We start from the raw sequence: 24,857 nt of genomic DNA, 5'->3' as shown, positions 1-24,857 counted from the left end.
GGGATAGCATCACAACACTTGAAATGCTCACTCATTACAGCATGAAGGAGTCAAGTATATATCACAGGCAGAGAAGAGCAGAGACAGGACAGCTGCTGTTTGCTTAAGTTTCTGGAGGAAGCATAATTTCACAACACACAAGGCAAAGGCTGTCACATGGCGAGAGAAGAGCAACACAAGCCACAATAAAATCATGGCCTTTTTTCCTGGGTTCTAGCCATTTCTGTGAAACACCTTAAAAGCTCCAAGCATACCCACACAAGACACATAGGTCAGCAAGCACCAAGATGGGGTGAGAAGCAACCTGCAACAAGTTCCCAAGGAAACATCCTGATGAGATACAATGAGACCTTGAGTAAACTTCCAGGTAAGGATCTGGAAAAGCATCAGCAATGATCTCTAAGTCAGCATCAAATCTGTATCAAGCCGCTGGGCATGTTAGATGGGAGACAGAAAAACACAGTTGTCTCCAGCTGTTGGATATTTCTGCAGATGATGGGCAGAATGAAAAGGAGAACAGAGCCTTAGGGCTGCATGATGCCATAGTAGAATGGAGGGAGCAGAAAATTCCAGCTGCAGCAACAGACTTGGACTCCTCTCGGATACATGAAAACAATGCCAAAAGGTGGAATGATCCTTATGAGGACATAAAGAAATGAACACTACTAACCTGTAGAAAGCAGCTGGTTCCGCATTGACACGAATCTGCATGTGCTTGAACCTGGACAACCCAAAAAAAAACCACCTTCAGGATTGTGCACAAATGCCCAGTGAATTATGTGGCCAATATCCCTCCTAGAGGAAACTTGTCCTGCATCTGTCACAGCACTGATCTGAGACATCTCTTCACAGAAACACTCACTAAGTAAAAAAAGGCACCAGAGAGCAAGGCTTAGCAAAAGAGGACATCCTTTTGGGCCAGCTCAGTGATGCATTTGTTTGGTAACCTGTTCTCTGTGCCCACCTTCTCAGCCCTTCTGCCTCCCATTTGCTAGCCCAGCATCTCCACCATACAGAATTACAACCAACTGCCCTGGCCTCAGCTTGATGTGCCACACCAGCTTCTGCTGCTGTCCTGCTATACCCTGAACCCCAGGGAAAATTGCAAAGCCCCTGATACACACCCAGACAACACTGCAGGAGAAAGGGAGAGATGAGTTAGAGAGCACATGGAAGGACTGTGCTGTTTTGGGCCCTTTGTGAAGGTGGTGGTGAAGCAGAAGCCTCAATCTCTGTCAACAGATGCAGTTCACTGAACTTGCATCTGAACTCCAGGAAGTTCCATGTGCAGTTTTCTTCAACACATCCAGTGTCCCAGCAGAGCCACCAGCAAGAGCTATGAGCAACAAAAGAGCCTGAGGACTGAATCAGAAGACTGAACCAAGGGGACCGCTTGCCATGACACAGGTTAGTGAAAGGGGTGACAGAAGCTCAGCACACAGACTCTGGGGCAGCATTGTGCAGGCAGGTTTGTCCGAGTGTGGCAAGAGTCAAGGACAAGAGAAGTAGCTGCGTATGTAGCACTGAATAGGGACAAAAATGCAGCTCCTGAAAATGCTGCCCTGCTGGGACTCACCTGAAATCCCCCTCCAGTTTTTCCTGCTGCACAAGCTTAGACACGATTGGGTTCATCAATACCTTGTTGACAATTGTCCCAATGACAAAATAGCCAAAGATGCTCACTGGGCCTAGCCAGCCTGTGCTACAGAGGAGAAAGAGAGGTCAGCGAATAATCGAAATGAAAAGATATCTCAGCACCCTTGGGCTCAAACAGTCAGAGCCCTCAACTGTCATGTCTCATGGCTTTCAGAGGTTTGGGGGCCAGCACTGCACAGTCCAGCACCTCCAAGGCAAGAAATCCCTTCGAAGTTTAGAGAACCACTCACCCAACATATACAAGTGTCCATTTGAGGAGCTGTAATGTGTGTGCTAGGCTCAAAAAAGAAAAGCATGGGAGGCAGGCATGCAAGCAGGGCTTCAGTGAGTCCTTACCTGTGGAAGCACTGGTACGTGTAGTAGGCCAGTGTGAAGGGTGAGATGATGAGCTTGCTGGCCATGGAGCTGAGCTGCCTGCAGAACCTCTCCACATCCTGGCTGATGCGCTGGTCCCTGCTCAACACAAAGAGCCACTGACACTGGTAAGACCAAGACTCCCTAACAGAACACAGGTCAGGATGTTTCACTGCCTGAACACAGGACAGGGTGCAGGTGAACAACCCTGCCTGGGAGGAACCTGCAGCTGTGACTCCCCTTCTATTATAAGAGACAATTTCCATGGGCCAGCAGGACTCACCCAAGGGCCTTCCTGGCACCCTGAAAACACAGCTTCTGCTATTACTTTCACCCTGGTGCTTGTATAAGCCCTTTGTTTCACTTTCACTTTCAGGCTCCATGGTAAAGATCTCTGCATCCTTGTCCTTTGCTCCTCTCCTAGACCCACCCCTGTACTATCAAAAAACTACTGACTCTCACTCCAGACTTCAGTGCTGGTGCTGCGTATATGGCACCAGTGCTACAAGGACTAGCTAGGGCACAGGCTAGGCCTTCACCAGCTGCTGGACATTTGGGAATTCTTCCATCAAAGCCACCCTTATACAATATCTGGGTCCCTCCCCACTGCGTGGAGTGCCCTCTGCTTCCTTTGCTGCAAGGAAGTGCTTCCACCCACTTCTATCCCACATCCCTCTGTGCTGCAGAGGAGGCAGCAGCACACCAAGACTCTTCACCCCATCAGCAGCAGGCAAGTTCCTGCTTGTTCCTCAAGTTCCACTCATCTCACTGCTGAGCAAGGTCTGCACTTAAGAGTAACTAGAAAAGATTTCAGCATATTTACTCCCTTGGCACCTCATCTGTCCAGAGCATGTGGATGAGGGCTTCAGTCTGAGGCACTAAGCACAAGACTGTGAATGCTGGAGCTCAGAATGAAGAGAAAGGCTGGACTCCTGCTTAGCCATCAGTGTGGATACAACCACAAAGACATTCAACTCTTTTGCAGTGCTGCAACAGCAAGGGATTTAATTTTGGGGCAGCTCTTACCCTGGCTGACCTTGAAGTCATCATTATTCCTGTTCTCAGAATGTAATTGTTCTCATAAAGTTATAACTTAAGTCGTAGTGTAGACTCTTGGCAGAACATTGCTTTTTATGATCTATTAAGCAACATGTAATGATAAAACACAAACATGTTTGAGCAGAAACAAGGTGGTATGAAATGAAAAATATTCTGCACCAATGCTACATATTTGCTCCGCTAATGTCAGGAGAGCTGTCTCTTTCACAGTCAGGGCAGACTGACCCAGTTATCTCATGCATTTCTCTGCAAAATGTGAACACATTCCTTAGTTAAAAATAAACCTGAGCAAGATGGTCATGTGTTGAGGGGCCTCCGCCCTTCTCCCCCAGCCCCCTCAAAGTAAAAGACAGGCGTGTAGGAGTTTCTGGCCATGGCCAGTGTAGAAGCACTGCATGCCTTGGTGACATACATGGCTTTTTAACTTCTCCTTGCACCTCCATACCACTGCAAAACACGATCAGCACTGAACTTTTAATGAAGGTGGGAGTAACCCTGACAGCAGCTGGAAAGCACATCAGCATCACAAAGCTGTCACTTCATGTTTAGCAGTAGGGCAGGGTGACCCAAGCTAAGCCCTCTCCTTGTTTGCTGCTCCCTTTGTGTACAGCTGGTTGCTCTTAATTGGGATGTCTCCTAGTACTGGGCCAGCAGAAGCAGCCAGAGAACTCATCTGGCTGAAAAATGATACAGACAAAAAAAAAAAAAAAAAAAAAGGAAATACCAGCATGTATTTCCCTGAGCAGCCACACAGACCACACTATGCAGCAAAGGGGCAAGGACAGGCAGCAAGGAACATGGGACACCAGAAGCAGAGAGGCTGCTTCAGTCACCACTATTACCAACTTAGGAGTCCCTGCAAGACACCTATTCCTCATAAGAACACTGGGCTTGGTCTCCTCTGGTGCCATCAATGTGGGGAGATGGCACCAGGACAGTGACTAGACCAGGGGTGCCCCCAGGGGAGAAGAGCTTGGAGTATCAAAATAACTTTTTAAAGCCACACAATTTGGAAATTTTCCTGGTTTGTAGTTTTTCAGCAAGTATTTAATATCAACTTTTTTATACTCTGGATGTAAAAAAAAAAAAAAAAATCACCACGTATCTCTGACCTGATGTCTGCTGTAGGATCTTTAACCCTTCAAAGTGTTTAAATACGACAGCTTGCAATACTGATATTTCAGTCGCCCCTGACGTTCCTTTCCCAGGAACTGGAAAGGGGAAATGCAGCCTTCATACAGTGCAAAACAAAGCCCTTCCTGGGCTGGCCATGGATTCCATGGATTATCAAAATTACTAAAAAAATCAAATAAAACAGATAAACGAAGCCGCTGGTGGCTGAACTTCAACCAGAGCAACAGGAACCATCCTAACTCATTGGGTGCATGAAAACAAAAAGAGTCAGCGCTCTCTGTCTCTAGCCCAAGCCCTTTGCAATGTCATGCTAAGCTTCAATGACTGAGTTTGCAGCATGTTTTACAGCAGCACTAGATCCCTGTTCTGCTAGGCCTCCATTTTCCTTGCAACAGAAACACCTTGCCCCCAAAACCATCATGACCAGCAGTCCTGGGAGTTCCCAGCAACAAGGCCCATCTTAGGTGCAAAGCAGATAAGGGTATTTGGGTCTAGACTGCAAAAGCTTCTAGGGTCAAGCCCCTACCCAGAGATAGAGAGAAGCCAGCAAAAGTATGGAGCTGCCCACAAGAAGCCAAGCAAGAGGCAGAGAGAAGCTGCAGGCAGCCTACGGGTTATCGATGTCCTCATGCAGCACGTGCAGGCTGTAGTAGACCTGGCCCTGGAAGTAGCAGCTGTGTAGGTATTCGGTGAGGGATTTCCTCCAGCTCACGTACATCATGTTGCAGATAAACTGGTCAAAACTTTTTAGCTAGAGTGAGGGCATGGAAACAGATAGGAAGAGATGAGTGAGACTAACAAGCATTTCCCAAAATGAAATAAAACCAGTTCATATCAGTGATCCATCCCACCACCTAACAGGGTAAGGGCAGACCTAGATTCCCCATCAAGGGTCATTCCAGGAACCATGGACAGCCTTCCCCTCCCAAGATGTGGGAGCCTCTGACCTCTCTTACCATGGAGTTCACAACGATCAGAGTAAGTGAAACAGCAGTCACTGCTCTGAATCCGGAGAAGTCCTTGCTCCCCAGAACCTCGTAATACTGGCTGGGGATGACGCCGACCTGGTAAATCACCAGCTGCTCTGGAGGGAAGAGGCAAGAACGGGAAAGGAATGAGGAGCGGCAGCAGCAGGGCACAAGGCGAGGGGCGAGGAGAGCAGACGCGAGGTGCAGGCTCCCTCCCCTGGCTCACCCAGCAAGGCGACACAGAGCAGCGTCAGGAACATCAGGGCGCCCGGGGAGGCCCACCGGGGGAAGAGGACGGACAGGAGCCGCAGGAAGCGCCGCAGGAACAGCGCGTCCAGCCGGGGGCCCGGCCTGCAACGGAGGAAAACAATGAGCACCCAGGGTGCCCACTTACCCACGGGACCCCGGGCGCGCAGGCACTCCCAAGCCCGCCCTTCACGCACCCTCGGCCCGGCCCCTCCTCACCGGCCCCCGGCCCCAACGCCCCCCGCCCCGGCGCTGCCTCCCGCCATCAGCGCTCGGCCGCACCCTCCCGGGCGACGCCCCTCCCGGGCCCCTCCGAGGCCCCGCCCTGCCGGTGGCTACGGCGTGAATATTCATCACCGCTCCTCGCCCTCCATCAGCCCCAGGCAGAGCCGCCCTCCTCCGCGCCGCCAGCGCTTCCGGCAGCGGTTGCACCGCGGGGACAGGACCGCGCGCGCTCCGCCCCCCCCGGGCCGCCGGGCGGGAACGCCCCCTGGGGAGGCACCGCGCTGCTCACGGGACACAGCGCCCCCTGGCGGCGGCGAGAGGACGGGCCCCGACGCCTCCGGACGGCTCTAGTCGAGGCCCGGCGGGCGCCCCCGGGGCTGCAGGGAGCGCTGGGGGCGTCCCAGCCGCCTGCGCTGGGGCAAGGGCACAGAGGATGTGGGTTGGCAGGGTTTTGGGGTGGAGCTGCGTCCTGTCTGGTACGGGCAGCAGGACAGGAGAAGTGGGGCACTGCCGCCTCTTCCCCTGAGGGGGGAGCCGGGACAAGCGCCAGCTGCCCCCTCTGGGGACTCCGAGGCTGAAGGATGGCCCTTCACTTGTCGCAGGGGGCACAGGAAAGGAGGAGCAGGGCTGAGTCCCGCACGTCTGCGTTGTTCTGGGCAGGCAGTGAAGTTTTGCGTTGGTTCAGAAGGACCCAGGACTTGTGGGGGCTGCTGCCTGGGGAGGGATTCTCGAGCCAGGACCTCGGGATAAGGCAGCGATCTCCCTCCAGCGTGCTGGGGAATGGCAGCCTGTGCTCCTGGCACTGCTGCACGGGAGGGAATGGAAAGGGGCAGAGCTAAAACCTGAGCGGAGGGTAGAGAGGGACGTCAAGAAAGCAGCCATAGGCTCTGTCAGTGAATTCACCATCTCTAGCTTCTTGGTGATCTCAAATTTAATACAGAAACCAACTTTTTTTTTTTTTTTTTTTTTTTTTTTTTTTTTTTTTTTTTTTTTTCCCCAGATTTGGATAATCACCTAAACTCTGGGTTATGAAATGTTTCAGCACAAGTACATTTCTGGCCAAGTCTGATGATAAGAGGTAAGGGATCCTATACACTGGAGTCCTTTCCTTCCCTCAGGCACATACTCTCACATCCTGTTTATGCTGCTTCTTCAGTGAGTCTGTGGACTTTTGATCATACCCTGTAGGTCTCTCTTGCCATACACCAAGTAGCTGTGTTCTCCTGGCAATTTCCCACCTACCAGCCCTCTCATTCTTCTCCCTTACCCTTGTTTCTCTCATTTTTGCTCTGCTGCTACCTGATCGTGGGTCCAGGCATTTCTAAACACAAAATCAGGGTATTCATGCTTCAGGATGAAAGAAGATGGATCAGTCTGTTTCCTCAGTGGTATCCCTTTCTCCTTGCCTTCATCTCCCTTTTCATAGCTCTTTTATTGTTGGAATTCACAATGCTATCAGTCGTACCTAAAGCTTAAGCTCCAGAGGGCAGAGATCAGCCCTCTGAAAACCTGACACCATCGATGACTAATTTTTATGTTAAAAGGATCAGATTTTTTTTCTCAGTTGTTGCATCAGACCTGGGTGACGTTTGCTTCTAGGCAGTCACATCCTCTCACGGTGCAGATTCCCAGCTGTGACAATTGTATGTGTAATCATGTCAGTGGTTTCTGGGACTGACCTGACTCTTCTGCTCCCTTGCCCACCTTCTGGCCAGGGGATATTTGTCCCCTTCCCTCTTCTGCTCATGAAATGGCTTCCCAGCACCAAGGGAGCCATGGTGCCTGACACAGAGATGAGATGGCCATAACTGTCAGTTCCAAGCCCTTTTTCCTACCTCCTCCTCCTTGCTCTCTGTCCTGTCCCCTGTCACCCCACGACCACCACCTGATCACATGCTGTGAGCTCCCTTTAGTGAATCAGGTCGAGGATTTTTCCTCGGATCCGAGATCAAGAACAACAGAGAAGTTCCTTCTCGGGGTCTCTCCATTCCCCCACCGAGGCTGTGCTCTGGACACTCAGAGCTGCTCTCAGCACCGAAACATTTACATCTTTTACAGCACTCTGGCTCTATTTCTCACGTTTGTCCCCCGGCAAACACCATGGCCATTTCAAAATGTGCCTGGGGGCAGGGCTTGGGAAAGGACTGGGGAATCTCAACTTGAGCAGGGTTGTATGGCTCTGTTTACACTGCAGACCCGTATCTCAGGTCCCTGACTAGCTACAGACCCAAGTGAAACCTACTCCGTATTGCTGACCGTCACATCCTATTGTGGACTCAGGAAAGGGAGAGCCGGGCACAGCTTGCTAAATCCCGGGCTCCTTGTGGCAGTGCGAGTTAATTTCTTGTGGTGTTTAACTCCGGCCCCATCTGCTCCTGCTAGCTAGGTGTGAAACATCCCATCCCCCGTCCACCCCTGCCTGCTGTCCTATGCGTTTTTCCCCTGCCCAGGACCGGTGGGAGATGCCCCCGTCCAGATCCTCCCGTCTCCACGGCGCCCCCCACCCCGGGCTGCCGCTTCCCTCCGGTCCCCTTCTCCCTGGCCTGTAGCGGGGACGCAGGGAGCAGCCTGACAAAGCCATCTTTCAGCACCTTTGCGGGTAAGTGGGGCTGGGCACTCCCTGAAACAAGCAGCAGCTGCTCTCACCACTGAAATTAAGAAAAAACTGCAGCCTTGACTCTGCAGCTGGCTCTTCCTCGGATTTCCCACCCCAGGTCTTTCTCAACACTTACTAGGTTTGTGATTTGTTGTGTAATAAAGCACTGACAGAAGAATATCACCTTCCACGGGCTTTCCAAAATTGAATCTGCCATTTCCTACCCCTGATTCCAGTCTCTAGCTTCTTCATACGTGCTTGTTCTCACTGGAGTTTGCAGCTTCTTCAGTTTGGGATCACCTGCAAGCTTTAGCCCTGTGTCTGACCATTGGTAAGGAAGGTGTAATGGAGACTGCCATCCTGAGTTTTAGCTCTGTCTGTGTTAGGATATGAACTGTAACAACTCATTTTCATCTGGATCATCAACCTGAATTGATTGACAGAGTCCCCCAAAGTCCTCTGCCACCACAAAGCAGAGGGTGGGAATGGAGAACCAAGGGGCAGTGAACAGTAGAGGCCAGGTTCACTGTGGTTTAAACCTTCATGGAGTTCCACCAGCAGCTCCTGCTGTGATATCTTAATGATTCTGCCTTCTCCTCTTCCATGCTTGGTGCCTTAATTAGCCTTTCCCCCTCCTGTAGGCCAAACTGCTCTGCTTTCTTTTCAATCCTCATTCCCTGTGCTTTGCCTCTAATAGTGTCTTTCTACTGTACACTTCAAAGGCTTTGCTCACTGCATCTCCCCTGCGCCAGCAGCAGCTGGTAACACCCCAAAGCAGGCCAGGTCTGCTGTGAACTCTCGCAGTCATTGAAACAGCTTCAGGCCCTTTGGATATGGGCAAGAAGCAGGCCTGGGGGAGGAGGGCTAGAAGCTCTTTCACCATTTCACCTTTGGGAAAAGTTATTAGTAACACAGGAAAAGCGAGTGGGAAAGTAGCCCCCTCCTCCACCCACCCTCCCCAGCAGAGAGCCTGCTGGGGGCAGAGTGCTTTTATGTGCAAGTGGGAGGGAAGGAGAGTGTCAGGGATTCAGGGGGAAACGCTTTGATCTTGACTTTGAATCTCCTGCAGTTCCCGGCTCTCCCCCACCCCTCCCACCTATGGCCAGGACCCCAGGATATGGGCAAGACTCCCAGTCATCTCCCAGTAGTTTGGAACTGTGCTTGGTACTTCATGCTTAATTCCCTCCTGTGTGCCCAGGAGACTCAGGCAGCCTCGGAGAGCAAGGTCACAGCACTGGCACTAGGTTCAAACCTTCTTGCCCATCTGACAAAGTAGGATGGAAGAGAGAGACCAGCTGGATAAAAGCTAGAAAGGAAAACAGCCCTGAGCCAAGCAGAGAAGAACTAGGGATGGGACCAACTGTCAAGGTTCTGCTACCCCAGAGCAGGGGACAGGCAGACCTGGTTCTCCTGTGCACTCCTGATGCATTAGACCGGTTAGTCTTGAACATGGCCCAGAAGATGAACTGGGAGGCAAACACCATTAGCAGAGGAACAGGGTGCTCTGGGTGACTCTCAGTGGACAGCTTAAGTCAGAGAGTGGAAAACAGCAATGGGGGCCCTGGGTGTACCCCACAGGTTGGGAAAGTGGAGCTACTGAGGGGTGCTGGAGGAAGGGGAGCAACCCTGAGCTCTGAGTCACTGCAAAGGAATAGAGCAACAGGGTGTGAAAGAGCCTTAGAGGCCTCTGGTCCCTTGTCTAAGATGGGACCTGGCACCCAGGCCAGCCCTCTGCTTCCCTCAGGAGATGAAACTCATGGCTGTTCCTTGCTGCCAAGCTGTCGTAAAGTTCAGGCCACATTCTTTTTGCTCTGTGCCATTCTGTCCTATGTCAGACAGCTGAAGTCACCCCTGTTAACTGCTCTTGCTCACTGAGGCTGATGCACTTGGCTGTCCCTGCCCAGCAGTTCTCACTTCAGCACCACTAAATAGATTTTGCTCCTCACATAGTCTCCTGTAATTCAATCACTCCAGTACCATTGCTCCTGAAAACTCCCTGTAGTTTGCCACTCTCCTCGGTGTGATGTGAGCAGAACTGAACCAAATCACAAGTGTGTGTCTTCTGGCACCCAGCCTCATCCTGGGGCACGCACAGATATGAGGGGACGCCTCAGAGCTCAGCCCTTTAAGGGCCCAGCACAGTCTTGAGGCAGCTGGTTCAGAGATGGTGTCAGGGCTAGGAAAGCAATGTGCTTTGTGGACATCGTGAAGTCCTAAACAGGACTTCCATCATTTGGTTGGAAAAAGTTACTACAAAAATTTGGGTGAGGGCCATGTTTTCCAAGATCCTTGCTAGACACAGTTACACCAGAATCACTTGCCCTTATTCACCCTAAAACTGGTGGGCTGCAGCTGAGGCAACACTCTTCCTGTAGCCATCTCAGGCTGCAAGCTCCACCCTTTCTCCGTGGAGCAATGCTAGGCACAGGGGAGAAACCCACCCAAGGCAGCAGACACTAAAGGCCCTTGTGGAAGCTCCCATGTTTTCAGTCCTGCCCCTCAGCAGTTCCAGCTCCTTCAACTTCCCTGAGGGAAGATGCTGACTCTGCAATTCTCTGGGAGGAGAAAGGTGGAAAAACACATGATGGGGCCCCAGCAATGGCTTTGAGGAGATGGGCACACCAACTTAGCCCATTTAGGTCAACCTGTTCTAATTACAGATGTGGTTATGGCAACTGGTCTACAGTCTGGCCTGCCCTGAATGGCATTTGTCTGTCCCAGGTGTTTTAGCCATATCTCATCCTATCTGAATGGTCACCTCTGGTCTAGCAATGGTCAGCACTGCAGTGGGTAGGGTGCTCTGCCTCCTTCCACTCCTGGAGGTCCCCTAGGTGGAAGTGAATATGAGATTAGAGAGATTTCCTGCTGGAGGGGTAAACAAGAGTTTGAATCTTGTCCCCATGTGTAGTACTGTCAGGATTGTCACATTCCAATGAGAGTCAGAGGAAGTCCTATCTTATACAAGAATACAGCACCAAGTTCTTGGGACACATTCCTCATCAGGTTCAAACCAATGAGAATTTTACCTGCTGAACATGGAGGTTGCTTTTTCACCTGGGAGAAGACTCTGTGTCCAAACTTGGAAAACCTGCCTTCAATCCTGTCTGGAAACAGTGTGCCCTAAGACCCATACACTGTGGACATCTCTGCACCTTTGCTCTGGGACCTGTCTGAGAATGAAGGGCTGCAGCAGGCAAGTTAAAGCACAACAGGCAAAAAAGCTTCTGGTAGCCAGAGCTAAACTGCAAAGGTCTCCACGGCCTACTGTCACACTGAAGCATCCTGCACTAAATCAGGGAGCATTCTGGTCCCCCACCGAAACTCCTCCAAGGAACAGAAAAATGCTAGAAACTCCTCCAAGGAACAGAAAAATGCTAACTACTTGTTTATATGCTGGAAGCCGGTGTGTGTGCAGTCATCTGCATAACAGAACTGCCCAGGCTGTCTCTTTGTGTGTTTTCCAGCTCCTATGTTAATCACTGACCCTGCTGACTCCGGCATTTACCAGTGTCTCACTGCCCTGTGAGCACTGCTTTGCATTTGCAACCAAAGAAGTTAAAAGGATGAAGGATGAGAAGGGAAGCTCAGCAGCTGTGGATATGAACACCAGCCTGCCAGGGAAATGATCCAGGACTGGCCAGCTTGATAACAAGATTGGAGCTGACTATGGAGATAGGAAAATTGCCCAAGGGGAGAAAAACCTCACCAGATGATGGGTTATGTCTCTCTTCCTTGAACTGTAGTTTTCCTGTGTTCAGTAAGAGTGACCCCTGTGAGCACCGCAGACTGGGGTTCAGTTTCAGCTGGGGTAGTGGTTCCCAGCTTAAGCTCGGAGGGCTCACAAGCAGCCAGTCCACAGCTTCCAGGGAGCCCTTTCCTCCAAACTCTCATTGCCTGGCCACCCCCTGTGATCCTGAGCTCAGATGTGAGACAAGAGAAGTGGGAAAAAATGCTCTGGGGCATGCGCTTCTGGGGGAGGTAGGGCTCATTGAAGGTGTGTCTTGATGTGTGCCAAATGCTTGGTCCTGAACTTACAGGGGAGAGAGGGCAGCAGGAGAGGGAGCTGGGCGTTATTTTCCCTGATTGAAAGGTCCATGTTTTGCTCTCTGCCCAAATTGCGCAAGAATCCCATGCACGTGTTCTCTATGAGCCTTCCTGCCCTCTTGTTGCCAAACACTGCAGCAGAAACGAGTGACCTCAGTGAGGTTCCCCACAGGTGATGGCATATGGTGAAGTAAACCCTTGCCATCTCTGACATCAGGACTTAATTTGTGCCCCTCATTGGGTGAGGGGTCTGTGGTGTGAGCCAGGCTGGTGTCTGAGGGGACTGGCTGAGGAGAGGAAACCAGATGCTGCAACCAGAGCTCAAGAAAATGAGGGACATGAAGAATCAAGACCAGAGAACAGAGAGCCCAACTCTCCTCTGTTGTCCAAGCTGTGACCCACCTTGCTAGAAAGCACCCAGCTAGCACACCTAAGAGCAGACGGAATCCTTGGGAACCTGTTTTGAGGTGGTATAACCTGGGATGAAAAAGGTCCTGGAGGAACTCTAGTGGTTCTGGGCTTGTGAGGAGGACACAGGGTGGAGCTGGTGTTGGTGGCTCAGTGATACCAGAGTGTGATACCAGAGCGAGGTGCCTGGCGCGCAGGCTGTTTGCACAGCCTCACGTGATGCCAGAAGGACTGGATGAACCCATTGTGCTTGCAGGAGTTAAGGAGGGGAACCTCAGCCCCAAGATTAGGCTGGGGAGGCAGCCGGGCAGAGACAGCAGTGAGGGAGGCTGCTCCGCTGAAGGCTGAGATACAGGCGGGTGGATACAAAACTGTGCGGGAAGCTGCACAGAGCCAAAGGCAGGAAAAAATCTGCCATCATTTGGGTGCCGCCCTTGAACAAATGAAAGGGTTTTGAAGGGCAGCACAGCTGAGCTGTGTCAGCTCTACGAGCCTGGGGGTGCCACCAGAGTTGCCTTATGTGGGGAGGATGGACAACACTGAGGGAGGGAAGCGGGTAGCTATCTTCTAGTTAGCAGCTAAGGTAGGACCATGGCCCTGGCAGGAACGAGACAGACACGCACACGGGCTGTGCCAATGCCAAGGTCCTGGGCTGCAGTGACACGCACTCGAGGCTCATCTGCACCCCGTGGGACACGAGGGGTGCCCCATGCTGGCACCCAGCTCGGTCGCCCACCATAGGGCTCCAGGCCCGGGCAGGGCAGGAAGATGCTGTGTGGAGGCAGGGTGCCGGGGCGCAGCGGGGCAGGCCGGCGGGAGGCGGCGGGCCCTTTAAGCGCGGCGGCGGCGGGACAATGGCCATTATCACTTTAGCTTTGGAAGTGACCCCCGGCCCGCTCCGCTTTCATCTGGGCCGGGGCCGCGGGGATGGCCCGCTTCCTGGCGGGGGAGGGGGCGGAGGGGGCAGGCGGGGAGGGGCGGCCCGGCCCGGCTCGGCCCGGCGCCGCACGCCTTCGTCCGCTCCCGAGGGTCACTGCGGGGCTGGCACCGGGGCGGCGGCGGCGGGTCCGCGCCGCTTCCTGCCGCCGCCCTTAAAGGTGCGGGCGGCCCAGGGCGCGGGCGGGGCGCGACCCGACCCGCGGAGCCAGGTGAGTGCCGAGCGGGGCCGGGCGCCGTCGGGGCCGCGGCTCCCCGCCGTCCCTCCTTAACCCCGGTCCCGCGGGTTGCTCCGTCGCGGCGGGCACCTTCCCCCGGAGGCCGGGAGCGCCGTCCCGTCCTGCCCTCGGTGGCTGCCCGGGCACCGGCGACCTCTCCCCCGCCCCGGGGCTGTTTGTCCCTTTGTCTGCCGGGCCCGGGCAGTAGCCGCCCTTGCTCTCACCCGGGGTGCAGAGCTGCCCGCGACCCGAAGGGCGGCCGCCCGGAACCGCCTCCGCTTCTTTCGGGAGAGGCGGGGGCAGCCGCGGGTGCGCGGTACCGGGTGCACGCGGCTGGAGGCAGCTGTCGGGCGCTGCCTGCACTCGAGCTGTCCTGCCCGAGACATGGCTGAAACGGGGCCTGGCTGCAGGGCTTTGGTGGCAGGTCGGTGGCTTTGCTGTCTCCAGGGGAACCCTTGCTTTATTTCTGGGCTTCGGTGGAGAGATGTGGGTGATGGCAGATGGGAGCAGGTTTCTCCCGCTGCCTGGGCTGCCAGTGCTGTTCACTCATCAGAAACCCCCCGGGGGTTTCTAGTGTTGTGATATTTCTAGACGGCTCCTGGAGGCTACTGCTTCTGTTATGCAGTTACAGTGATTCAAACACTCTCCTCTCAAATGAGAGCCTTTACAGTTGGGTTAGCCTGAGCCTGGAGATGGGAAATAAGCCACCTAAACCACCTGAACTGGGGTGCATGGAGACCCCTGCTCTTGCAGTCTTGGATTACCAAGACTGGTAATCCTGGGCAGCTAGAGCAGCAGAAGCTAAGGTCTCTGGGATTCCTGCTGGTGGGAGTGCTTTTGGGGCTGGCTGGGGGAACTTGCACTACTGGATGCCACCAGCCCATCAGTTTAGGTGAGGGAACGTGATCTGCAAGTGTTTGCTTATCTGTTACAATGCAAAAGCAGCCAGGTTAAGTAAAACCTCCTTTATCAGTGGTGAAAAGCTCCCTTGGTTACATCTTGGTGCTGAAGTGGTTTAGGGAGTCTGTTGTGTTCAGCTAGCTTCACTGGGGGGGTACAGGGAAAAATGTTCCCTTTTCAGCAGGTCCTCTCAACTGAGAGCTGTTGGGATGGACACCCAGCTTGGGTGACTTCTGTTTCTGGTTTACCAAAACCCTTCTCCCCCTTGCCCAGGAGCTCACCTGTTTCAGCTGCAGGTTTTGCCTTAGGATTGCTTTTGAGGTCCTGTTTCCCTGAGCAGCAGGAACTGGCAGGGACATTTTGGCTGTAGGGTTATTGCTGAAGGAAAGGATTAAATTTTGTGCCTCCACCTCTCCCCTGCAAGCCACAAGGGAGTAAGAAATGCCCACCAGGTCATAAAGGCCAGGGCTGTTGCTGATGCTCCCTAGCCTGTGTTAGCTGCACACCCCATCCAGGGGAAAAGCTTGTCTTGCCTTTCCTGGCTCTGCTGGGTAGTGTGGTGGCTGCCATAGGAGGAGGTGGCCAGACCTGAAGTGTTTTGGCAGGCCAGGAATGAGGAGGACTTTAGCTCTGCCAGCCCTGCAGCTCTCCTAAGGATGCATTTGCTTTAGCTCCTGGAGCCCATGGTGTTCACTGTGGGCTTATTCAAGATTTTTATAAACTTCTAGGAGAACAACAGTATAGACCTGCCCTGAAGTGATGACCCCATACTCACTCAGACCATGATTTTAGGACTCTCTTGTTTCTACTGCTTTGCAGCTGTTTGCATTCTCCTGTGTTGCCTCTGATACCTGATGTCCCACAGCTGTGGGAACAGCTGCAAGAGACAGCCCTGGCCCCTGACATTCAAGAGGCTGGGAAGGTGTGTGGAGCAGGGGAAGGGAGTTGATTTGGTGAGTAGCTGTGGCCTGATAAAAGGCAAGAGGCAATAGCAGAAGCATGGAGGATCCTTGTGGTGTGAAGCAGCTGTGATGTAGCCATGTGATTCTGTGGCACTCGTTTGGTCATGGCCAGGGACTGTAGATGCTATGGCAGTAATAACCTTATCTGCAGCAGGGCTGAGAAACAGGAGGGGTCAGGAGGGACATCTGCTTTACTGCAGAGCTGCTGCTTTTTCTGGCTGGCTCTGCTGTTGCCACATATCCCTGCAGAGCTGCAAGTGCATAGTGATACCTGTGACGTGTTTTGAGAAGGTGGATCTCCAATTGGGATATGAATCAATTAGACTATAAGGTGATGCTCTATATGCTAAGGGTAGCATGTGAATGAGCCTTAGGAGAAAATGGACCAGATTTGGTTCCCTGGTTCAGTGAAGTGTTGTACTTCCTTGGAGAAAACTACTTCAAGAGGGAGTGACTGGGCTGGCTGATGAGGAAAAGGTGCTGAAGAGGGATGCACTGATGAAGCTGAATCATGGGGTACCAACCGCAGTCATCACAAAAGCTCCTGGAGTGGTGAGGGCAGAGACATGTAGGCATTAGGACCAAAGATGACAAAGGGAGGGGTGCAGGTTTAACCCTTTGGATTGCTTGAGTGGAAACTGGCATTTGGAGAGAGGTAGGAAGGATAGGACCGAGACGGGCTTAGGTAGGGAAGAGGGCTCTGTACTCCCTCCTAACTACCTACCCGGTACTCATGCTCTGGCTGCACTTTTGGGTTGCCCCCTGCCTGGTAGCTTGCCTGGAAGTCCTTGTTTTGTGGCTTCCCCCTGCCTGGTGGTGTGTGTCTGCTGGGCAGCAAGTGACATCTAGCGTCAGCTCCGGTAGCAGTAACCGAGGTTTGGGCTGGCTGCGGGTCTTCCTCCCATCCCAGCTTCTGTGACAGCGGTTTTTGGTGCTTGCCATGGGTGCGGCAGCAGTGCCCTGCTCTGAAGGAGGGGACAAACTCGTTGCTTCTTTCTCTCCTGGGCTGAATACCTTGAGCCACATCCCTCCATGCCCCTACACAGCGTTGCTCTGTCACAGGTTCCCTCCTGCAAAAATGTCAAACGTTTTCCCTTCAGGCTCTTTTCTCTCCGGGTCCTGGTAAAAGAAGCTACCGGTGGGAGAGCTGAATGCAGGGATGAGGCTGAGTGCAAAGGCGGCTGTGCAGGGGTAGGATTCCTGTCTTACCATCCTGATGGATGTGATCACCCCATAGTTTCGCATAGAGAAGCATCTCTCAAGGCTGTGTGTCATGCATGCTGCCCACAGGAGGTCACTGGAGAGCAAGCTCAGCTCATGTCCCTGTCCCAAGTCTGCCCGTGGGGACCCAGCCCCCTTTGTCCCTGGGACTGTGGGTGGTGGGGTGACCAGCGGCCTTTCCTCTGCCTTCTTTCTCGGCTCCGTCCTCTGGGGAAGAGCTGGACCCAGAGGCCAGTTCCCTGGCAGTCTGGATCATGCAATGTTGTCATCTCCAGTGACTAATTTCTTTTTGCTGTCTTTCAGGATGATCCAGCGGCACCACCTGGTGCAGTCTGTGCTGCAGGAGCTACAGGAAGCCACTGAATGCTTTGGTCTGGAGGGCCTCACCAGTGCTGCGTTGGAGGCAGAGAGGACCTTGTCATCCTTCTCACTGCCCGGATATTGTGGGAGGCAGTTTCAAGAGGAGCTGGAGGTTGACCGGGTAGCCAGGAGCCTCTATCCTGAGGATGCCCCAAGTAACATGCTGCCTCTGGTTTGCAAAGGTGAGGGGAACCGCCTCTTTGAGGCTGCCAGCGTGCTGCTCTGGGGCAACCCCAGCCTCAGCCTGGAGCTGCAGGTGCGTACGGTGGTGGAGATGCTGCTGCACAAGCAATACTACTTGAATGGCATGATCGACTCCAAGGTGATGCTGCAGGCTGCCCGCTACTCCCTCTGCACTGAGGAGACCCCAGAAATGACCAGACTCCCTATGGCTATTCTGGAGGCTATCTTCGATGCTGACATCAAAGCTACCTGTTTTCCAGGTACCTTTGCCAACATGTGGCATGTCTATGCTCTTGCCTCAGTACTTCAGTGCAACATCTACTCCATCTACCCCATGAGCAACTTGAAGATCCGGCCCTATTTCAACCGGCTCATCCGTCCTAGAAAGTGTGGCCCACGAACCTCCACGCTCCACATCATGTGGTCGGGGCAGCAGCTCTCCCGTCAGGTCTTCAAAGCCCAGTACTTTGTGGCTGTGGTTGGCCTGGAGGAGCTAGAACCCACAATGCCTTTGCCAGAGCCTCCTGTCCAGCCCATGAAGACCCTTGAGCTGCTGAACAGTGACCCCCAGCTGACCTACTCCAACCTGCGTGACAGGTACAGCATTACCAAGAGCACCTTCTACCGCTGGAAGCGTCAGTCTCGTGAACACCGGCAGAAAGCGGCTGCCAGATTTGCAGCTAAACACTTCCTCCAGTCCTGCTTTCAGGAGGGCAATATAATCCCCCTCCAGCACTTCCGACAAATGTTTCCAGAAATCTCCCGATCCACATACTATGCCTGGAAGCATGAAATGCAGAGCATGGCCAACGGTGAGGCCTCTGCTCTGGCTGAGGTCCATGCTTTGCAGGAGCTTCACAGGGATGTCCCAAAAAAGGCTGATGTGGATGAGCCAGCAAATTCAGGGGGGAGCTTAAGATCCTTGAGTCCTTCCTTAGACCCCGTACAAGCAGGAATCTTCATGCAAGGAGCCAAATCCTACCTGGAGAAATGCATTTCCATGAACACTTTGGTGCCTTACAGGTGCTTCAAGCGCAGCTTCCCTGGCATCTCCAGGTCCACTTACTACAACTGGCGAAGAAAAGCAATCAAGGAGAACCCTAATTTCAAACCCCCTCAGTCTCCCTTGGATAACCAGAAACCTATAGAAATAGCTAAGCAGTTAAAGCCAAGCAGTGTGCCTGTTAGGAAGAGGCTGAATGGAGACCACCCAGCACCCCGGAGTCTCCTACAGCTCAAGCCCTCTCTATGCTGGAGAAAGCAGCTGCGAGATGTAGCGAAGAGGCAGGTCCAGCAATGGCGGCTGCCATTCTGCAAGTATCGCCTGCGCTACCCGTCTCTGTCCTCCACAGCTTACTGGTTTTGGAAGGGCAGAGGCCAGGCCCACCGGCAGCATCGCCTGCCCTGGACCAGCTGCAGCCAGCCATCAAACCGGGTGGCTTCCCTGGCACCTCTGAGCACGGAGCCAGGCCTCAAGCCCCAGTGCCACATGGAGGTAGCCACCAAGCACCCAGATAAGTCATCTCCAGCCATGCCATACAATGCCACCATTTCAGGCTATGCCATGTCTGAGAGAGCCAACAGCCGGATGTTTGTGATGGATGTGATCGCCACTGCCCAGTTCAAGGCGCAGGCCAAGCTGTTCCTGCAGCAGCGATTCGAGTCGAAGACCTTCCCAACCTACAAGGAGTTCAGTGCCCGCTTCCCGCTCACAGCCCGTTCCACCTATTACATGTGGAAGCGTGCCCTGCACGATGGGCTGACGCTTGTGGATGCCTGAGTGCTGGCTGGCAGCTGGCTAGAGCACAGGTTCTCTGCTGATGTGCCCTTTGGCTTGCTGGTGGGGTGCCCGGGCTGGGGCTCTGCTCTGATTTTTGTTACAGTTTTGTTTTGTTCTGTTCCTAGTCTCTGGGGTTTTTGTTTTATTTTTTTCTGTGTGGTTCAATCAAGTATGGGAGCATTTGCACAGCACCCATTCCCAGAGGTGGGAGGAGTGGAAGGAGAAGACAGTATGTTTGAGCTGCCCCAGAGGAGAGGGGCTGGGAGGTTGTCCTCTCTTTGTGCTCCAAGGGTGAGGAAGGGAGGCAGCACAGTGCCAGTGTCACAGGATGCTGCTGGGCCTCTTGTAATGGAGGATGCGAAGGTCTCTTGATGCTGGGCACTTGCTAGGATGAGTAATGTGGACGTGCAGGGCAAATGTGGAGGTGCCCAGTGTCCCCTTGGCAAGCAGAGCAGTACTGGCTCAGCGGTAGATGAGAAGGGTCTGGGGTAGTGCTGAGCTTTAGGGGAGGAGTATTTTTCTTTATCTAGGCTTTTCCCAGCTAAGGGGAATTAAAGCTTCACTTGGTGTCGGCACCAATGTCACCTTGGCTTTCTGGCTCTTAATACCTGCCTTGAGTATATCTGCCCTAGAGACAACAGAGGCAGGTGGGGGAGGTGGCTGTTTTGTGTCCCCACTGTAGTCCGTCTGCTGGGATCACTGAGCTAGGAGATGGTGTCCTGTGCAGGCTCTCGAGAAGCCATCCCTGACGTATTTTTGTAATAACCTCTTTGACACAATTCTTTATTCTCTCACAACTGGCAGCTGCCTTACTTCCCTAGGTTCTCTTCCCTGGTGCCTGGGAGAAGGCTGAGAGGCCGAACCTTGTGTGCCCATTGTGCCTGCATTCCCTCTACTGTGCTGCAGGCTGAACAGTGGGTGTCTCCTTGCAGCAAACCTAGGTGCCTGTACCTCATTTGTAAGAAACCAAAGCAATAAAGACTCTTCCACTCCTAGTCCTGTGTGTTTTCTCTCTCTTGCTCGTGTGATTGCTGGGCAAGGCTTTATAAAACTGGCTTGTGGGTGGGGAGAGCCTGTGCTTATGTTCACCGAGGCTGCTATGAAGGTCCCATTCTGCTTCCTGGGATCTGCTGGGGATCTGCTTGTTGTTGCTCTGGAGGCCTGGCAGGGGCAGTGATCTCCCTGGCGAGAGGCAAGGACTCTCCTCCCAGATCAGATGTAGGGCTGGGGATGACAGTGGGCACAGTTCTGTGTGTGACAGCAGGGATGCAGTGGCAGTGTCTGAGATGTCAGCAGGTGGTCCTACACTGAATTGGTGGTGCTGTACTGAGAGGCTGAAACCATCTGTTTGCACCTCTGTCCTGCCAGCACCTTAGGGTGCAGGGCTGTGGGGGTCTCTGCCTACCCAGGCTCTGGTGGAGGTCTCCAAAAAGCCTCATCTCCTCAGTGTATGAGCTGCCTCCCTGTGTCTGTCAGCATGGGTGTGCAGGACTGAGCTGCTGAGAAACAGAGCACTCTACAGAAATGAGGGGAGAGTCTCTCAAGCCCTGCCTTTACAAGATCAGCCCTTGAGTCTGGATCTAAGAGCAGAGCTGATTCTTGTCTTTCTTACACAGGTCTTTTCAGGGGCATTTAGGAGCTTTGGTGGTGTTGCTAGGAGCTGAGATGCAGTAACACCTGTGGGAGGTGTGTGTCTGCTTCCCAGTCATGATCACAAATATCTTGTTCTTCCTTCTTTAAAATGTCTGGTACCTCTCACTGGCTGATGTGGTTCAGTCTTTCTCCTGATGTAATCTGGCTTCATTTGCCCCCCTAGGCAGGGGTGAGGGGGATCTATGCTAGGAAGCCCTGATGAGCTTTCCTTGGCATCAGCCTGCTGGAGAAGGGGTGTGCTCTGGCTTGTCCTGTGGCACTCTTGGGCCTGAGCTACATGGTGGAGCAGCCTTGGAGAAGCAGCTCTGAGCCAGTGGGACATCTCTTAAGACACTATTTAACTTCTTGTTCTTCGTGCCAGTGGGATCTCACCACCATCTGTCTGCCCCAGTCTACTCTGTCTGGTCCCAGAGGAGGAGAACTGGGCTGCAGGTGCACTGGGAATGGAGAGAGACACACAAGGTGGTAGGAGCTGCTGAGGGATGCTGCAGAGCTCTGGGTGACCAGGCTCTGTGTGCTGGGAACTAATTGGAGTAACTAGCTGCCAGCAACTTCTTGCCACTGAGCTCCTCCAAGGGAGTAAGCTGGTAATTACTCCAGAATGATTACCCATGTCTCCGAACTGCCTGAGGCTGGAGATTGCTGCTTTTGACAGCATAGGTGGCTGCAGCAGAGGCTGTAAAGGTGGATGCAATTTAGGGTTCTTTGCTGCTTAATACACCCCATTCATGTCCATGGGAGGTGGTTTGCAGGTGCCTACTGGTGAGTGACAGGACAGCAGAGCCTGCCCAGACATCGTGCTGTGGGCATAAGTTAGTATGCCCAAGCAAAGCTTAGGAGCACTTAGCTGGAATATGCTAGCTGAAGCACCACTTTGCCTCTAGATTTTGCACAAACAGCTGGCTTGTCAGTGCAAAGTTCAAGTATTGTTGGTCTCAAAATCATCTCAAGGTGGCAAAAGGGCTGGGGTTTGCGAGGCAGCTGCTGTGCTTTGCTGGGAGCAGCAATACAGCAGTAGCAGGACAGAAAAGTCTGTGCTATGATTTAAAACTGTCTCTAACAAGAAGACAAAACCAATTAATAATCAAGAGTATCTATGTGGGGAGGGGAGGAAAGAAGATGCGAAAAAAGGAAAAAAGGGATCTGTGGGGTCAGTCTCCTGAGTAAGTCCCTGCATAGGTCCAGGCTGCAACCCAGCTGTAGAGATGAGAGTCCTTTTCCTCCCAGTGGGCCTGAGGTATTTGTGGGTAACCATCTGTCTCTGTCAGGTTACAGCAGCCATGGCCAGGTCCCAGTTCTCCTTACAGCCCTCTCTGCCTCCTTTCTGTTAAAACCCATGTCTCATGCACAGTGGGTGAAAATGTCTCCTGGAGTCCAGCTGTGGCCCACCACTGCCTTGCCATCATCCTTTGTGTGAATATTTTTGCTGAACCAGTTTGCCCTGTAGACCTTCATGTCAGATCTGCCTTTTTCATGCTGGAGCAATGGCTCAAGCCTTTCTCTGGTCCCTGCTGGCCAGGAGCTCCCTGCCTGCTGCAGCAATTCCTCCATCACATCTCCCTGCATTTAATCCTGTCTCCACCCCTCCTGCCTTCAAGGTAGCCCAGTTTCTTTACTCTCCCTCTGTGTTTCCAAACCTTCCTGGTTTTGTCTCATTAACAAATGACACGAAGCACCCTGCCTTCCTATGCCAACATGCTAGTGAAAATATGGAAGATCAATCCTCATATAGATCCCAAAGGATTTTTTGCCCTCTAGCTCAGCAGATCTTCCAAAAATATTAATAACCTATTCATACCCACGCTAGCTTTCTTGAACAAGCCCCTAACTGACAACTGTTGGTGTGGCTTTATTCCAGCAGTTTGGCTGAAGTTCAGATGCAACATTTCCTGCCTTTCCTCTTCTAGAAAACAAAGGAGCTGATGTACAATGCTAATTTAGCAAGAGTCAATGTCTGGGAAACACTAGAGTTTTGGAGAAAGTACTCAGATATGAAAGCTTTTCAGGAAGGAAAAGGAAAAACTGCTTTCTATTCTAATAGTGTCAAGAGTTTACTATCTATGCCTAGACTGATATATTATTTTGAGTATGGCATTTTGGCAGATAATGCACTTATTTGCATTTCATTTCTTCACTGGCTTCTTTCTTTTCCCTTCTCCCCACCCCTCCTAAATCGCTTCAGCAGCCACAGGACTGGGGGTGCAGAAGGATGGACACTCCCAGCCAAACTCAGCTGTTTGAGAATGAAGTTATACCTTCATAGCTCTTCTGCAGCTTCCTGAGTCTGGGTAGGGGCAGGCAGGGAACAGGAAGGATCCTTTGCTCATGGGGCTGTCCTCAGCTCTCTGTGCCAGGAGAAGGCAGCACTCAGCTGCACTGACATTTCTGTGAGACACTGGGTTTGGTCCTGTCTGACAATTTGATTGAGCAACAAGATTAATTTTAAAATTAAGCCATCAAACACTAAATGGATTAAAAAACAGTTTAGTGCCGAATTTCCAAAAGCAAAGAGGGAGCTCTGGCAGAGCAGGGGATTTTCTGCTGGGAATTCTCTGAGTGGAAGGATGTTAAGGAAGCTGAGAGCAGCCCTGCAGCCAGAAAACCTCCTGGGCAGAAATAAGGGGCAGGGGAGGGTTGTGTTACCTGTGTCCAGCACTGTAGCAGTTGCAGGACATCATAGCATCTTTAGAAGAAAATAATCTGGAAAAGCCCAGGTGAGCCTGGGAAGTTCATAGAGGACCAGTGATGGGGAAAATGTGCCTTACCAGTCAGAGACTCCAGCAGCTCAGCCCCTTCAAGGCAGCAGAGATGAGAGCATGGGGAAAAGGAGCTGGGCAGACCATGGTGGCAACAGGGCCAAGGGCTGTCAGTGGGAAGGAGGCCCATACATGTGGGACCTAAGCAGCACATTTTAAATGTAAGTGCCACGTGGACCTCTTCCCAAAGGTTCTGGTGGCTGAGAAAAGGAGATTCATGAGTCCCGGTGACATGGAGTGCAGTGGGGTGTGAGGAGAAGTGAGGCTCTTCCACCAGTCACACAGGAGGCCATGTTCCAGTCCTGCCCGACTCTCTGCCATGGATGGAGAAGCCTTGTGCCCAGCAAGATGCCCCTGGCCCCTTTCTGTCCCCTCTTTTCACTGCTTGTCCTCCTGCTCCATAGGGACAGCTCAGCCCTTCCAATGCATTCCTACATAGGGCTGACAGAGGCTGTGGAAGAGGGAGCTGGTTGCTTCGCCTGCAGGAGAGGAGAGGTAATGAGCCTCCTGATTTCACAGCAGCTGATGCCTTAGTAATGGCACTTAATTGGCGTCTCTCTGCAAAAATCCTCTCCTACCAGCCCCAGGAGAGATGGCATTGCCACAGGCTGTGCCTTCCTGAGCTCTCTCTGCTGCAGGCTGTTTTGTAGAAGCAAAGGGGAAAGGATAAGCTTGGCGAAGAGATGCACTGCTAAATGCTTTTTTTGATTACTTTTTTTTTGGCCAGGAATAGCAAATTTGCCCTGTCTTACATAAGTAGCTATTTCCTTACTGGATTGCTGTAAAGGGAAAACACTGATTGCTCTGTTAAATGAGGTAAAGGATTTACTCTGCTTTTATTTCCCTGTGTCTCTTTTCTTGCCAGACTCCAGGGGACAGACGGGGGGAGAATTGAGGCATTTTTGCCCCACCAGCACTGGCTGCAATCCCACCCCACCAACAAGCACTGCTTGAAAAGCAGGCAGTGGCTTTGCCTTTGCAAGGAGTGGCATCCTCCTGGGGTAGACGAAGGTGCCAGGGCCACAGCAGGACTCTCTATGTCCTGCCCCAGTGGTTTCCACATCACCCACCTTGGGGTTGACCCCCAATAAGAGACAGATTGGCTGGGAGGTGGTAGGTAGACCAGTGCCCCAGTAGATCCCTTCAGCTGCGAAAAGGGTCCTGCAGGGGTCTTGTGTCCTCCACAAACTGCACCAGC

The 24,857-nt window shown here is 52.7% G+C and overlaps 2 protein-coding genes across 24 annotated transcripts in view; one reads left to right on the top strand and one right to left on the bottom strand.

Moving 5' to 3' along the window:
- The window catches only part of ABCD4 (ATP binding cassette subfamily D member 4), a 37,819-nt gene extending 31,947 nt beyond the window's left edge, over positions 1-5,872 (bottom strand). For 4 of the 20 annotated variants that reach the window (XR_011726310.1, XM_071746011.1, XM_071746006.1 and 1 more), the window contains exons 1-7: positions 5,637-5,829; positions 5,398-5,522; positions 5,160-5,287; positions 4,815-4,954; positions 1,993-2,109; positions 1,577-1,702; positions 671-721 (exon numbers count right to left, since the gene is read on the bottom strand). Coding sequence is in view for 19 of the 20 variants with exons in the window: in XM_071746011.1 (XP_071602112.1) it covers positions 671-721; positions 1,577-1,702; positions 1,993-2,109; positions 4,815-4,954; positions 5,160-5,287; positions 5,398-5,522; positions 5,637-5,683 (734 nt within the window). In the remaining variant the exon portion in view is untranslated. The other 16 variants (XM_071746008.1, XM_071746015.1, XM_071746016.1 and 13 more) reach the window with 16 other exon arrangements.
- A 7,323-nt stretch (positions 5,873-13,195) lies between these two features.
- Positions 13,196-20,245, top strand: VRTN (vertebrae development associated). 4 transcript variants are annotated; one of them, XM_071746004.1, is made up of 2 exons: positions 13,196-13,273; positions 17,231-20,245. In XM_071746004.1, the coding sequence occupies exon 2, from the start codon at positions 17,232-17,234 to the stop codon at positions 19,248-19,250; it is 2,019 nt and encodes a 672-aa protein (XP_071602105.1). In that variant the 5' UTR covers positions 13,196-13,273; position 17,231; the 3' UTR covers positions 19,251-20,245. The 4 variants fall into 4 exon arrangements, with proteins under 4 accessions (XP_071602105.1, XP_071602102.1, XP_071602103.1 ...); XM_071746001.1 differs by lacking the exon at positions 13,196-13,273 and adding an exon at positions 13,709-13,838; XM_071746002.1 differs by lacking the exon at positions 13,196-13,273 and adding an exon at positions 13,845-14,268.
- The last annotated feature ends 4,612 nt before the right edge of the window (positions 20,246-24,857 follow it).

The sequence above is a fragment of the Heliangelus exortis genome, chromosome 5, assembly GCF_036169615.1.
Source record: "Heliangelus exortis chromosome 5, bHelExo1.hap1, whole genome shotgun sequence".
NCBI lineage: Eukaryota > Metazoa > Chordata > Aves > Apodiformes > Trochilidae > Heliangelus > Heliangelus exortis.
Note: the sequence above shows the minus strand (reverse complement) of the source record. Positions and strands in the feature narration are given on the sequence as shown.